This window comes from Balaenoptera ricei, chromosome X (assembly GCF_028023285.1).
Source record: "Balaenoptera ricei isolate mBalRic1 chromosome X, mBalRic1.hap2, whole genome shotgun sequence".
In the NCBI taxonomy this organism is placed as follows: domain Eukaryota; kingdom Metazoa; phylum Chordata; class Mammalia; order Artiodactyla; family Balaenopteridae; genus Balaenoptera; species Balaenoptera ricei.
In genome coordinates this window covers 17,046,045-17,059,926 of record NC_082660.1, presented here as the reverse complement: position 1 = coordinate 17,059,926, position 13,882 = coordinate 17,046,045, and the positions used below count along the sequence as shown (strand labels likewise).

At 46.3% G+C, this 13,882-nt stretch overlaps 1 protein-coding gene across 12 annotated transcripts in view; it reads left to right on the top strand.

Moving 5' to 3' along the window:
• The window catches only part of MAP7D2 (MAP7 domain containing 2), a 105,911-nt gene that overhangs the window by 14,396 nt on the left and 77,633 nt on the right, over positions 1–13,882 (top strand). For 8 of the 12 annotated variants that reach the window (XM_059911159.1, XM_059911158.1, XM_059911153.1 and 5 more), the window contains exon 1: positions 964–1,028. The exons of the other annotated variants lie outside the window; for them this stretch is intronic. In XM_059911159.1, coding sequence (XP_059767142.1) covers positions 989–1,028 — 40 coding nt within the window. In that variant the 5' untranslated portion in view covers positions 964–988. Of the gene's footprint in view, positions 1–963; positions 1,029–13,882 lie in introns of those variants that run through there. 12 annotated transcript variants of the gene reach the window in all.

Here is a 13,882-nt window from a genome sequence, read left to right as displayed (position 1 = left end):
TCTTTTTAATTGTAGTCATTCTGGAGGGGATATGGGGGGCACATCCACAGCTCCCACCCCCAGGCAGTGTGTCCTCCTTTGCTCTGATACAGATTTATTGCAACTTATCAGTATTGTATTATAAATATTTTTTTACATGCCTCTGTCTTGGTCAAACTGTACACTTTTTCATGAGACAAGTCGTAGAGTAGCTGGTTCAATAAGTGCTCCTTGGATGGTAAGAAATGGCTGAGGGCAGGGCTTCCCTGGTGGCGCAGTGGTTAAGAATCCACCTGCCAATGCAGGGGACACAGGTTCGAGCCCTGCTCTGGGAAGATCCCACATGCTGCGGAGCAACTAAGCCCGTGTGCCGCAGCTACTGAGCCTGCACTCTAGAGCCCACAAGCCACAACTACTGAGCCCGTGCGCTACAACTACTGAAGCCCCTGCGCCTAGAGCCCGTGCTCTGCAACAAGAGAAGCCACTGCCATGAGAAGCCCTCGCACCGCAACGAAGAGTAGCCCCCGCTCGCCGCAACTAGAGAAAGCCCGCGCACAGCAACGAAGACCCAATGCAGCCAAAAAGAAAAAAAGGAAAAAAAGTTAACCAAAACTTAAAAAAAAAAAAAAAAGAAAGAAAGAAATGGCTGAGGGCAGTTTTCAGCAGAGAAGCAAGCAGAGTAAAGACGTAAATGAAAGCCTGTGCTTACAGTCCCATCTCTGGCTCAGGGTAGGTTTTCTCCCAAATAAAAGTGGGACCAGAGCAAAGAACCTGGTTTGTAGCTTCTGCACACTGTTCTTTCCCAAGGTAGTTAATCTATAAGTGAGTAATGCCCTGGAAGGGGATGTGGGCCTCAACTCCTCAGGGCGTTGGTTGGAAATGACTTCACCATGTATGTAAATGAGAGAGGGCAATGCAGTCCCACAGGCCGCCTTCTGGGGAGTGTGAACTTGGACCTTTCGCACAGACTCGGGTTTTCCTTCTCCCTGGACTCTGTTCATGTAGCAGCATGCTGCAGCTTCTCGCCTGCAGAAGGAAAACCTTCCAAGGTAAGTCAGGCGTCCTTGATCTCAGGAAATGCTGCGTGTGTAGGCCGAAACCCGCCTTGGAACCTGGAGGCCGGGATTTCCGAGGAAGGAGACGGCCGAGTAGGAACGAAGTTGTGATGCCCTTGGACACGGCGGGGTGGGTGCAGAGGTCCTGGCGCTGGGAGCTGGGGCTGGAAGGCCGGGCAGTTCGACCAAGGCGAGTGTTAGACAAAGGCAGCCAGGGCTGTGGCTCCCCTGGGGGCGTGGGGACGCAAGCAGCCGCTTCCTGTGCTCGGTTCGTGCCTGCTGCCCTCGGCTGGGCGCACCTGGTTTCAGGAGGGCGCTCGGGTTTCGAGGCCTCAGGCTTATCTTTCCAGGCGCTGGGGTGCTGGCAGGGGGCCTGTGGCTTGGCGTTACTTTGACCCTCTGGGGTGTGGCGTGTGCGTGAGGAACCTTGCCGTCCACATGGCAGAGGACTTTTCCGGCCCTTGTGGGAAAACCTCTGTGTCACTGACCGAGACCCGGCTGGTCAGCGCTCGGCTCCTGAAGGAGCCGGTCTTCTGAGAACAATATTATCTCCGGGCAGGAGCTCCTGGGATGGGCCGAGCAGGGCTGGGGCCGGGCGTTTGCGGTGCCGGTGACTTCCCGGATGTCTGCCGCTCTGCCTGCTGTGTTCAGGTGGTGGAGAAACTCGGCTGCCTGCGTTCCTGCTGCGACATGTCCTTCTAGGGCTCGGACCCTGCTCCCTCTTTGCTCCTCGTCATCCTGGACCAAGGAGGCCGAGAGCCTGGCCGCTTGGAGTCGCCCTGTGCAGACTCCGGGTCGGGGGAACCTGCAGAGACCACGTGGGCTGAGCTGCCCCCGTCAGCAGGTGCGCGTTAACTTTTGTCAGGACAGAGGGTGGATCTTCACTCCGTGTCCTCTGAGGCTGGAGGGGCACCCTCTCCCCCGGGCAAGAAGTCCTTCCTGTTCATGCAAACACCTCTCCTCTAAAGCCTCTCCTCTCGCTGTGGCCTCTGTGGACAGGCAGAGCACACCCAGCCGGCACCCTTCCCACAAAACCCCCTGGTCTCCGTAAAGAGACCTGGGACCTTCTATGGGACCCAGTTCCGTCTACCCTCCTAATGGGACTTTTTGTCTGGCGCTTACTCCTGGATGTTGGTGTCTCCCTTCTCTAACTTTCTGCACCAGTCGCCCATAGAGTAGCCTCTTCACCTCTTTCTTCAGTTAAGAATTTACCAATGAGATATCACCTTACACCTGTCAGGATGGCTGTTATCAAAAAAACAGAAGACAACAAACACTGGTGAGGATGTGGAGAAATTGAAACCTCTGTGCACTGTTGATGGGACTGCAAAATGGTGCAGCCGCTATGGAAAACAGTGTGGAGGTTCCTCAGAAAACTAAAATAAAACTATCATATGATCCAGCAATCCTACTTCTGGGTATTCATCCAAAAGAATTGAAATCAGGATCTCAAAGAGATATTAACACTCTTCACAGTAGCTAAACTGTGGAAACAACCTAAACGTCCATGGACAAATGAATGGATAAAGAAAATGTGGTATGCACATGCAGTGGAGTATTATTCAGCCTCATAAAACAAGGAAATTCTGCAATATGTGACATGGATGAGCCTTGAGGACATTATGATAAGCGAAATAAGCCAGTCACAGAAAGACAAATACTGCATGATTCCACTTACATGAGGGTACCCAAAAGAGTCAAATTCATAGCATCAAAGAGTGTAATATGGTGGTTGCCAGGGGCTGAGCGGAAATGGAGAGCTACTCATCAATGGTCATAAAGTTTCAGTTAAACAAGATTAATAAGTTCTAGATATCTGCTGTACAATATGGTACTGAGAGTCAGTACCATATTGTACACGTAAAACTTTATTAAGAGTGTAAATATCATCTTAAGTGTTCCTACCACAATAAAGTAAAATTTTAAAAAAATTTTAAGAATTTACCACTTAAGACCTTCATCTGATCAGGTACTGGTGTGGCCACTAACTAGCTGTGGAGCCATGAGTTAGTTTCTCAGCTGTTCCAGTCTCAGCTTCTTATAAGAAGAGGATAGTAACAAATTCCTCACAGGGTCGACAGGAGGATTATATGAGGTAGTGCATGGAAAGTGCCGAGTGCGGTGTCTTGCACGGACATAGCTGTGCTCCATGAGGTCAGGGGTGTCATTGTCATCATCTGTGTATTGAGTACAAGACGACTATGAGCATAAAAATATATTTTTGTATATAATGTACTTACATTGATCTATACTGGTGTTGCCTTTCAAGGACCTAGTGACCTACTGAGCTATGCTTTTTCTAACTTACTTATAATCCAAGTCTAACACTGAAAAGTACCGTAAATGGAAGTATGAAAATGGACCATGAAGCCATAGATGAGCAAACAGTTAAATCTGGCTGGAGGACTGGAGACAATCTTTGTGCACGTGGGAGTCACCACGGTCACTTACACTTAGGTGCCCCATGGTTACCAGGACAGCACGGCCAGGTACTCAGCAAATAATTACTTGGGGCCCGTTTCGGCCATGCTCTCGAGCTTCTGCACAGGAATGGTGCTGCTTTTTCTCCCACTCAGAGCTTAATTTACATATTGAAATTATTTATTTATTTATTTTATTTTTGGCTGCGTTGGGTCTTTGTTTTGCTGCGCGCAGGCTTTTCTCTAGTTGCGGCGAGCGGTGGCTACTCTTCATTGTGGTGCGCGGGCTTCTCATTGCGGCGGCTTCTCTTGTTGCGGAGCACGGGCTTTAGGTGCACGGGCTCAGTAGCTGTGGCGCAGGGGCTTAGTTGCTCCGGGGCCTGTGGGATCTTCCCGGACCAGGGCTCGAACCCGTGTCCCCTGCATTGGCAGGCGGATTCTTAACCACTGTGCCACCAGGGAAGTCCCAAAAGGGTGTTCACTTTCTGAAGTCTTTTTTGTACTACCTTATTACCTTGAAGCAGATATCAAGTATGGATTCTTAGATGTGAGGGCTCTGACTTTTGTGGGTTTTTTTGGTTTTCTGTGGGGTTTTTGGCTGCGTTGGGTCTTCGTTGCTGCATGCAGGCTTTCTGGCTTTCTCTAGTTGTGGCGAGTGGGGGCCACTCTTTGTTGTGGTGTGCGGGCTTCTCATTGCGGTGGCTTCTCTCGTTGCGGAGCACGGGCTCTAGGCGCGTGGGCTTCAGTAGTTGTGGCATGCAGGCTCAATAGTTGTGGCGCGTGGACTTAGTTGCTTTGTGGCATGTGGGATCTTCCCGGGCCAGGGATCGAACCCGTGTCCCCTGCACTGGCAGGCGGATTCTTAACCACTGCGCCACCAGGGAAGTCCCAAGGGCTCTGACTTTTTTAAATTATGTTTTTATTGTAGTAAAATATACATAACATAAACATTGACATTTTAACCATTTTTAAGTGTACAATTCAGTGACATTAAGTGCATTTACAATGTAGTGTAACCATTGCCATTATCTATCTCTAGAACTTTTTCATCATTTTAGACAGAAACTCGGTAACCATTAAATAATAACTCCTCATTATCCCCTCCCCCTAGTCCCTGGTAACCAGTATTTTATTTTCTGTCTCTATACATTTGCCTAGTCTAGATACCTCCTCCTATAAGTAGAATCATACAGTATTTATCCTTTCGTGATTGGCTTATTTCACTTAGCATGGTGTCTTCAAGGTTCATCCATTGTCATAACATGTATCTGAATTTCATTCCTTTTTAGGGCAGAATAATATTCCCCTGTATGTATAAACCACATTCTGTTTATCTGTTCATCTGTTGATGGACACTTGGGTTGCTGCCACCTTTTGGCTGTTGTGAATAGTGCTGATGTGAACATGGGTGTACAGGTATCTTCTTGAGACCCTGCTTTTAATTCTTTGGGATATATACCCAGAAGTGGAATTGCTGGGTCATATGGTAACTCTGTGTTTTGCCCTGATTTTTTAAACAGCTTAAAAATTATTTTGAGGTATTAGTCATATAACATAAATTTCAGCCTTGTGAAGTGTACAGTTCAGTGGTTTTTAGTATATTCACAAGGTTGTGCGGTCATCCCCACTAGTCACTGATTTTTATGACCGCTTAGGAACCACAGAGGGAAAGAGAGTACCTTGAAGGTGGCTTGGGTGTAAGGAAGGGAGCTTTCAGGATTAGTATGAGACTCTTTAAAGAAGAAGGATCGTTGTACCAAATCCTTGAAATGCCACTCAGGCTTTAGCAACAATACTCTGCCCACTGCAAGGCTTTAGGACCAAAATTCAGAAAGGCTCCCCTGCTACCTGACATATTTTCAGCTACTTATGAGGCCTCGTTTTATGGAACAGGATGTTGAATAATCTCACAAATGGGTCACCCTCATCAGGAATGCTCTGGAAGCCTGGTTGTGTAGGATGAGGCAGGCTTTTATGCAGCTTCTTGCTGCTTTGTCGCACCTCCCATGCTTGCTTTGTCAGATGTCCTTCCCTGGCTTGGAACTGGTTCTCTTCCTTCTCTGGTTCTGATCCCATATTCTGCAACTACTTGTGTTTCCAAACATGAAACAGATTGTTTACAATAAATGCCTTAAATGTTTGATTTCAGATTGCTGTGCTTTGAAGCAAACAATAAAACTCATCCACTTTTGTTATTACATACCATTCATACATACCAGGGTGCTCTGATTTTCACTCATTCTGGTTGTGTACTTGTGGTTTTTAACATTTTATGCTTTAGGGATGGTTTTATTGTGATTTTCTGATAGTTTGCCAGCTTTCTTTTCTTTCTTTTTTTTTTTTTTTTTTTGGTATACCATACAGTTTGCCCATTCAGAGTGTACAATTCAGTGGGTTTTTTTAGCGTATTCACAGAGTTGTGCAATGTACAACCAATACCACAATCAATTCCAGAATATTTTTATCACCCCGAAAGAAATCGCACACCTATTGGCAGTCACTCCCCATTTCCTCCCAACCCCCAGCCCTAGGGAACCAAGCCACTAATGTACTCTGTCTCTACAGATTAGGGGCCAGCTTTCTTAGATCCTTGTTTAACAGTGATTTTCCCCCTGAAATTATAGTATAAGCCACCCATTCTGCCTTCTTTCCCTGTTGCATTCTTGTCACCTCCCTTCCCTTCCCTTCCCTTCTCCACCCCTCCCCTCCCCTCCCCTTGCTTTTCTTTTGCCTCCCTCCCTCCCTCCCTTCCTTCCTGCCTTCCTTCCTTGCTTCCTTCCTTCCTTTCCTCTTCTTATATTAGCAGGTGAGCTGTAAATCCTTCTCAAGTAGCTCTCAAAGTGGATGAGTTGGTAGATGGGGCACAGCTACAGGAATTCATCCGACAGATGGACAGACGGCCGTTGTTGAGCCTTGGAATGCCCTTCTAAGTCACCTGCCTTCATTCTGTCACTGTGAGGCTGGATTTCTTTTTTTTCCCCTCAGTTTTATTGATAAATAATTGACATACATCACTCTATAAGTTTAAGGCATATAGCATGATGGTTTGATGTACATACATAATGAAATGATTACCACAGTCGTTTCATCTAACATCCATCTTCTCACGTAGATAAAATAAAGACAAATAAAAAAGGGAAAAAGGAAAGAAATGTAATCCTTGTAATGACAACTTATAGGACTTACTCTCTTAGTAGCTTTCCTGTGTCTTGTGCAGCGGTGTTAGCTACAGCCATCGTGTTGTACACTACATCCCTAGTACTTCTTTATCTTGTAACTGGAAGTTTGTACCTTTTGACCCCCTTCCTCCAATTTCTCCTCCCAGGTTGGCTTGCTTTTCTCTGGCTGGGCTGCAAGGACCTTGAGAGCCAGGCCAGTCAGAGCCACAGGGCCGAAAGCTGCTCTGGGTTGGATCGGCCTTGCTGTGTGAACAAGTGCTGAGACTGAAATCAAATGAGCAGATTCTAGGTGTGTAAATTCAGTCACTTGCTTCTTCTCTAACAGAAACAGTATTTAATAGTCACTAATGGTAGAGCAGTTTCAAAATCTGCAAATACCATTGACCCTTGAACAAGGCAGGGGTTAGAGGCGCTCACCTCCCCACAGTTGAAAATCCGAGAATAATTTGTAGTCGACGCTCTGTATACATGGTTCCTCCTTATAGGCAGTTCTTCCGTACACGTGGTTCCGCATCTGCAGATTCAACCAACATGGAATCACAGTACCATAGTATTTAATATTGAAAAAGAAAATCCGTGTGTAAGTGGATCCGCACAGTTCAAACTCGTGCTGTCCAGGGTCAACTGTATCAGTGTGTAACATGCTAATCACTGTTGCTGCTGGTGAGAAAATATTGGTTGCACTTGGACATAAGTAGTCTGCATTCAGCATAGCTCTTTGCTCGCTTTTTCAGCCAGATGCCTTGGGTTTGAATCCTGGTTCTGCTCCCTTTTATTACCTAGGTAACCTTGAGCAAGTCAGTTCACCTTCCTGGAAGCCTCCTCTCCTCCTCTGTGGAAGGGGAGAGTAATAAATCCAACTGCATAGCTTGTTGTGAGATTTAAACAAGAGAATGTGTGCACAGCATTTAATACGGTGCCTGGCCGAGAGTGAGAGCTCTGTAAATGTTAGCTGGTATTAAGGGGGCATCCTGTATTGTGTGCCTGCTGTATACAAGGTACCAGGTTAGGTTTTGCAAGGAATAAGCCAAAGCCTTGTGAATGGAATCTGAGCCCTGTTGATGTTACAATCATGCCCAGATGGGCAGTTAATGCTGGGGAAGCAGAGGCTGGGTGACATGCACATTTTACTCATTTCCTTAGACTGTAAATTTTATTAAATAATTTTCATAAAACATCATGTTGATTTATAAACAACAATGCAGGAAAGATTTGGCTAAGCTTAGCTTCTTGCTGGGAGTTATAGATATTTTCATTTCTTGTGGGCAAATTAAAACATTTTATCATTTACTCTTGGCCACTGGTAGCTTTAGTCAGGACAAACCATCTTGCTCAGAACAAATAACCTTGACAGAAAGGGGTAGTCAGGGTCCTACTTAATGAATCTGCTAGTGGTGTTTGGTGCTGAGGAGCAGCAGCAGTGTCCGTTCGCAGGCTTGCTGTGTGTGTCTCGCCTTCCGTCCCATCTCCTGCTGCTGCGATGGAGCGAGTACTAGCAGGCCCTCTCTGTGGAATTTCTGAGCCATGTGAGACAGAGTGTGGTGTACTCTTAGAACAAGACCTGTCCTGCCTTTCCTGTGCACTTTGGTTGAGAGAAATAGTATAAGCTCGTGTTTGGGGGTTTGCTTATTTCTTAAAACAGAAAATGGTGATCATTCTGATGGCAGAGGTTTTGTATCAGTTTTAGCCTGGGAGACCACTTTTGACCTGGCTCTAGATGTCAGAGTCAGCTGGAGACTGCAGGCTCGTCCTTCAGACCCCCAGGAGGACAGGGGCCAGGAGCCAGGCGTTAGAGCACCTCCCAGAGGCATCTTTACACATAACCTCAGCCCCTTGTGTTGTCTTAGAAAAAAATCTTTCAGGCCCTCACTTTACTGTCAGTAAAATGGGATGAATGACACCTGCTTCTTGGGGTTGTATTAAGGATTAGAAAAATACATTTGGGACTTCCCTGGTGGCACAGTGGTTAAGAATCCGCCTGCCAATGCAGGGGACACGGGTTCAAGCCCTGGTCCGGGAAGATCCCACAGGCCCCGGAGCAACTAAGCCGGTGCGCCACAACTACTGAGCCTGCGCTCTGGAGCCCGTGAGCCACAACTACTGAGCCTGTGTGCTACAACTACTGAAGCCCATGAGCCACAACCACTGAGCCCGCGTGCCGCAACTACAGAAGTTCGCACGCCTAGAGCCCGTGCTCCACAACAAGAGAAGCCACTGCAATGAGAAGCCTGCGCACCTCAACGAAGAGTAGCCCCCGCTCGCCAAAACTAGAGAAAGCCCACACGCAGCAACAAAGACCCAACACAGCCAAAAAATGAATAAATGAATAAAAATTTAAAAATATATATATATTAAAAAAAAATACATCTGAAGCACATAGCACGCTGCCTTCCATGGGTCAGAGCTGTTGTGTAGCCGTTCTATGCCTGGAAAAGACTGGTGAGTTTGGTTTGTAGCCCCTTCAAATGACCACAAAGGCCAGGCCAGTCAATTTCTTTTTCTTTCCTTTTTGTCTTTGTTTTTTTGGCCGTATCGTGTGACATGTGGGCTCTTAGCTCCGTGAGCAGGGATCACACCTGCGCCCCCTGCAATGGAAGCATAGAGTCTTAACCACTGGACCACTAGGGAAGTCCCAGGCAATTTCTTTTGGCCAAAATAGCATCCCTCAGTTATTTCATCCAGGGAGAGAAAAAACGTGTGACACGTATGCTGACACTTCTCTATCCCGTCTGCCCCATGCCAGACTCAAGTCACCACCTGGAAGTGGCCTCAACATTCTCCTGATCCCACGCTCCAGGCAGACAGCTGCCAGTCGGTCAAGGTCAGTAGGAGAGACACAGTCGGGTTGTCACCCCTGCAGCATGTCGTGTGGGCGAGGCTGCTGACCTGCACCCCCTCCTCCATGGCAGTGCCTTTTGAATGTCCACACAACCTGGTAGCACTCTTTGCTCTATTTTTACAGCAGCTAGTCTTTTCTCCTTGTCATCTATGTTAGTCCTCGTTTCCTTCTAGCTTCTATTTCAGCAGCATCTCTTTTAGTGTAAAAATCCCCAGAAGGTATTTCTACAAACAGCCTTTACAGAATCTAAGGACAAGCGCTTAAAAGCAGCTCTTGGCCCACTCCACAGACGTTTATGAGTGCCTGACGTGTGCCGGCCTGTGATGTGTGACAGAGCCAACACAGCCCTAGTTTTCCAGAGCTCAGTCTGAAAAAGAAAAAAGTGGACAGACCATTTTTTTATTTAGTTCTTCCCTCCACCCTGTGGCAAAGGCAGGACTAATCTCAATTTACAAGGAAAAAGGAGGCTGAGAGAGCTGTTTACGTTTATTCAGCAGCTGGTGCCCGGGACCAGCTTCGCTTTCAGCAGCATGCTGGCCCAGGCTTTGTTTGGGGACACCACTGGCCGGCGGCGGGGCATCCACACAGGAGGATGAACAGCGGGGCAGGCTGTTGACTGCCTTCCCAGCAGCTGTTCCTTCTTTCTTCAGAGCTGGGGTTTTGGGGTAGTCAGCACCAGGGCCAGGCTTTGAGCCACTTCAAGCCTGAGTCGCTCTTGGTGGTTCCATTCCCCTTTGCCGTGTATTCACTCTCCTGGCCTCCCGTGCAGCCATGTGACCCAGTACCAGCCAAGGAGACTTAAAGGGAAGACCACTGGAGATCTTTCTGGCATCCAAGAGAAATGAGCATGAGGAGGGAGCCTCCTCCTCCCTGTTTTGCCCTTCCCCTCTTCATTCCGCCTTGCCTGCTCTCCCGCGAGAAGATAATGCTGCTGCCGTGGCAGCATCTTGTGATCGGGAGGGGAGACACACTGCAGATGGCTGAATGGAAAAGCAAAAGGATCTCGGATCCTTCATCTTCCAAGCACTGAAGTCTTCCAACCAAGACTTTTCCTAAATACCTCTTGATAAACGAGATCACAAATGTCTTTGTGGTTAAAGCGTTTTAAGGCTGGGCTTCTCAGAGTGTGGTGCTTGTCTGAAGTGCAAATTCCTGGGCCAGACCCCAGCCCTACTGAATCAGGATCTCTGGGTGTGGGGTCCAGCATTTTTGTTTTTACACACCCTCAAGGTGATTCTGATGCAAGCTCAAGTTTGAGAGCCACTGGTTTAAGCCCTTGTAGCTTTCCTAAAACTGATCCCGGCGGGGTCGACAAGGGAAGGGCTGCCATTACCAGTCAGTTCTCCGTGCCCCGATGAGGTCCAAGTTTGTCTCCACTGGCAGCCAGTGGCTGTGACACAGATCTGTTGCCTCAGTGGCTTTAATGATGCTTTTTCTAGGGGGGGCCCAGTCAGACCTGGCTGGTTCTGGGGTGTCAGTGTCTGGGTCTGCCACTCCCTGAAGAGCCCCAGAAGTATTTTGCCCTCAGAACCAAATGTGACAAATATAGGTATTTTATTGTTTTCCCTGAGTAAAAGAATTCTTTTATTCAATAAGTAGAGAGTGATGTAGAAGACACCAGACTTAAGGGTCTCACACATGTGTGAATAGAATATTCTATTCCTGATATCTGAGGTGTTCAGACAACAGATACTTCCTGGGAGCCTGCTCTGGGCTGAGTGCTGGGGAAACAGTGGTAGAGAAGATAAAAGGGTGTGTGGAGCTGGAGTACCACAGCTGCAAAGATGAAGACGGATGGGGCTGTGGAGGCATGTAGAACTGTCCCTCCTGGGAGACCCGGGTAGATCAGGGAAGGCTTCCTGCAGGAAGTAGCTACTCATCTGACAATACTAAGTGTGTGCTGGGGTTGGGGAGAGAGCGTTCCAGGCTGGGGGCAGGGCTTGTGCGAAGACCTGGAGGTGAGAGAGACCCTGGCTCCTTCCAACAAGGAACAGGAGATCGGTGTGGCAGGAAGGCAGAGTCACCTGGGAAACAGTCCTGTTCAAGCTCTCAGACCCAGGGAAGCATCTGAGAAGCAGGTTGAGATGTAGACAGAATGATATTTAAATGATTTATTAATGTGAACTGGCCTCTTACTGTCTCAAATGGAAATAATTTACTTACTGCTTTTTATTATGGCCCATTAAATGCTGCTCTCTTCTCCCCCTCCGTCCTGCCCTGTCCCCTCTTCGTTTTATTGGTATATACTCATTCCTGTGAGCAGAGGCACTCACTAACTATTTATTTGGGACCTTCATGTCACTACGCCTCCCTTTCCTGCCCCCATGAAGCGGACTAAAGTAAAGTAGTATTTCCCTCTGTTGTCCGACCCTAGGAACCATCTGGGCGGCTTGTTACAAATTCAGCTTCTCTGCCTCCTTCTGGGAGATGCCAGTTCGCCAGGTCTGAAGAGTTTGGGAACCTGTATGTTTTAAATTAGTTTTATTGAGTATATATATATTTATTATACATAGATTTGTGTGTATAATTGACATACAAAGAAAATGCACCTATATTAAGTGTACTGATAGCTGTGCTTTAACGAATGTATACACTTCTCACTATCACAGCCCCTTGCAGACACGCTTCACCCTCAGCCCCAGGCAGCCTCTGATCTGCTTTCCGTGACTGTAGATTAGTTTTGCCACTTTTAACATTTCACATCAATGGAGTCATGTAGAGTGTACTCTTTTCTCTCTGGCTTCTTTCACTTAGTATGTTTTTGAGATTCATCCATGTTGTGTGTATCTATAAGTAATTCATTCCTTTTATTGCTGAAGAGTAGTTCTCTCACTGAGAATGTACGAGTGTTTTTGCTGCATTGCCACTTAGCCATTCTCTTGCTAACGCACAGTTGTTTTGTTTCCAGTTTTGGGTCATTATGGACAGAGATACTGTGAACATTCAGGTATAAACTGCTTTGTGGACACATGTTTGCATTTGTCTTGGGTAAATCCCTAGGAGTGGGCTTGCTGGGTGGTATGATGCATGAATGCTCTAACTGGGAAAGGAGCTGCCACACTTTTCCTAGGTGCTTGTACCAATTGGCATTCTCACCGACAGTGTAGGAGAGGGCTAGTTGCTTTGCATCCGTGCAACCACTTGGTATGGTCAATTTTTTGTTGGATTAAAAATTTTTTTTGCCATTCCAGTGGTTGTATAGTGATTTGTCACTGTGGTTTTACTTTGCATTTTCCTGCTGATTGAAGATTGAGCATCTTTTCATGTGCTTCTTGGCATGTGAAATGTCTGTTCACATCTTTTGCCCATTTTTTAAAATTGTTTGCTTATTTAGCTGTAAGAATTTTTTGTTTGCTTATATTTTATTTCAGAATTATACATGTTTATTCACAAGTAAGATTGGTCAGTAGTTTTCTTTTTTATGTTAAATTCGGGTGTTTTTAAAAATAATTTTTCATTATATTCTGGGTATAAGTTCTTGTCACACATCTGTACTGTGAATATTTTCTCTTTGTCTGGTTTGCCTTTTCATTTTCTTAATGGTGTCTTTTGAAGAGCAGAAGACTTAAATTTTGATGAAGTTTGATTTATCAATTTTTTTCTTTTATAGTTTGAGCTTTTTGGGGTGTTCTAAGAAATCTTTGCCTACCCTAAGGTCATGAAGATTTTCTCCTATGTTTTCTTCTACAAGTTTTATAGGTCCATTCTGAGTTTTCATATATGATGCAAGGTATGGATCAAGGTTCATTTTTTTGCATATGGATGCCCACTTGTTCCAGCACCATTTGTTGAAAACACTATTCTTTTCCCATTGCATTACCTTGACACCTTTGTCAACTATTCAGCTGCTCGTGTATGTGTTGGTCTATTTATGGGCTCTCTGCTGTGTCCTGTTGATCTATGTGTCTGTCCTTATGCCAATGCCAATACCACACTGTCTTGATTACAGGAATCTGTATTTTTAAAAAGAACCCCTAGACGGTTCTCATGATCATGTCCATTCGGGAAACATGTATTAGATTTTTCTAAGGATCCTTCTGGTGATGACAGTCTTAAGTCTGTGTATTCCTGCCAGCACAGCCTCAATTTATATCCCAACTCCTTGCTGCTCAGAGTGGGGTCTACAGACAAGCAGCATCGGCAACACCCAGGAACTTGTTCAAGATGCAGACTGTGGCCTTGCCCCAGACCTACTGAGTAGAACTTGCATTGTAACGAGATCCCCGGGGTTCCCATCAAGGTTACACAGCACTTTTCTAGGTGTCACTACCCTGAAGCAGGGCTTTACAGATTTTTGGATCACGAATAACTCCACAGTTAGAAACACGTATAACAACGTACATGTCAATGTAGCTGAAACAGGTCTTTACAAAAGAATGCTTACTCTTCCTACCTGGTGGTTGCTTTTCT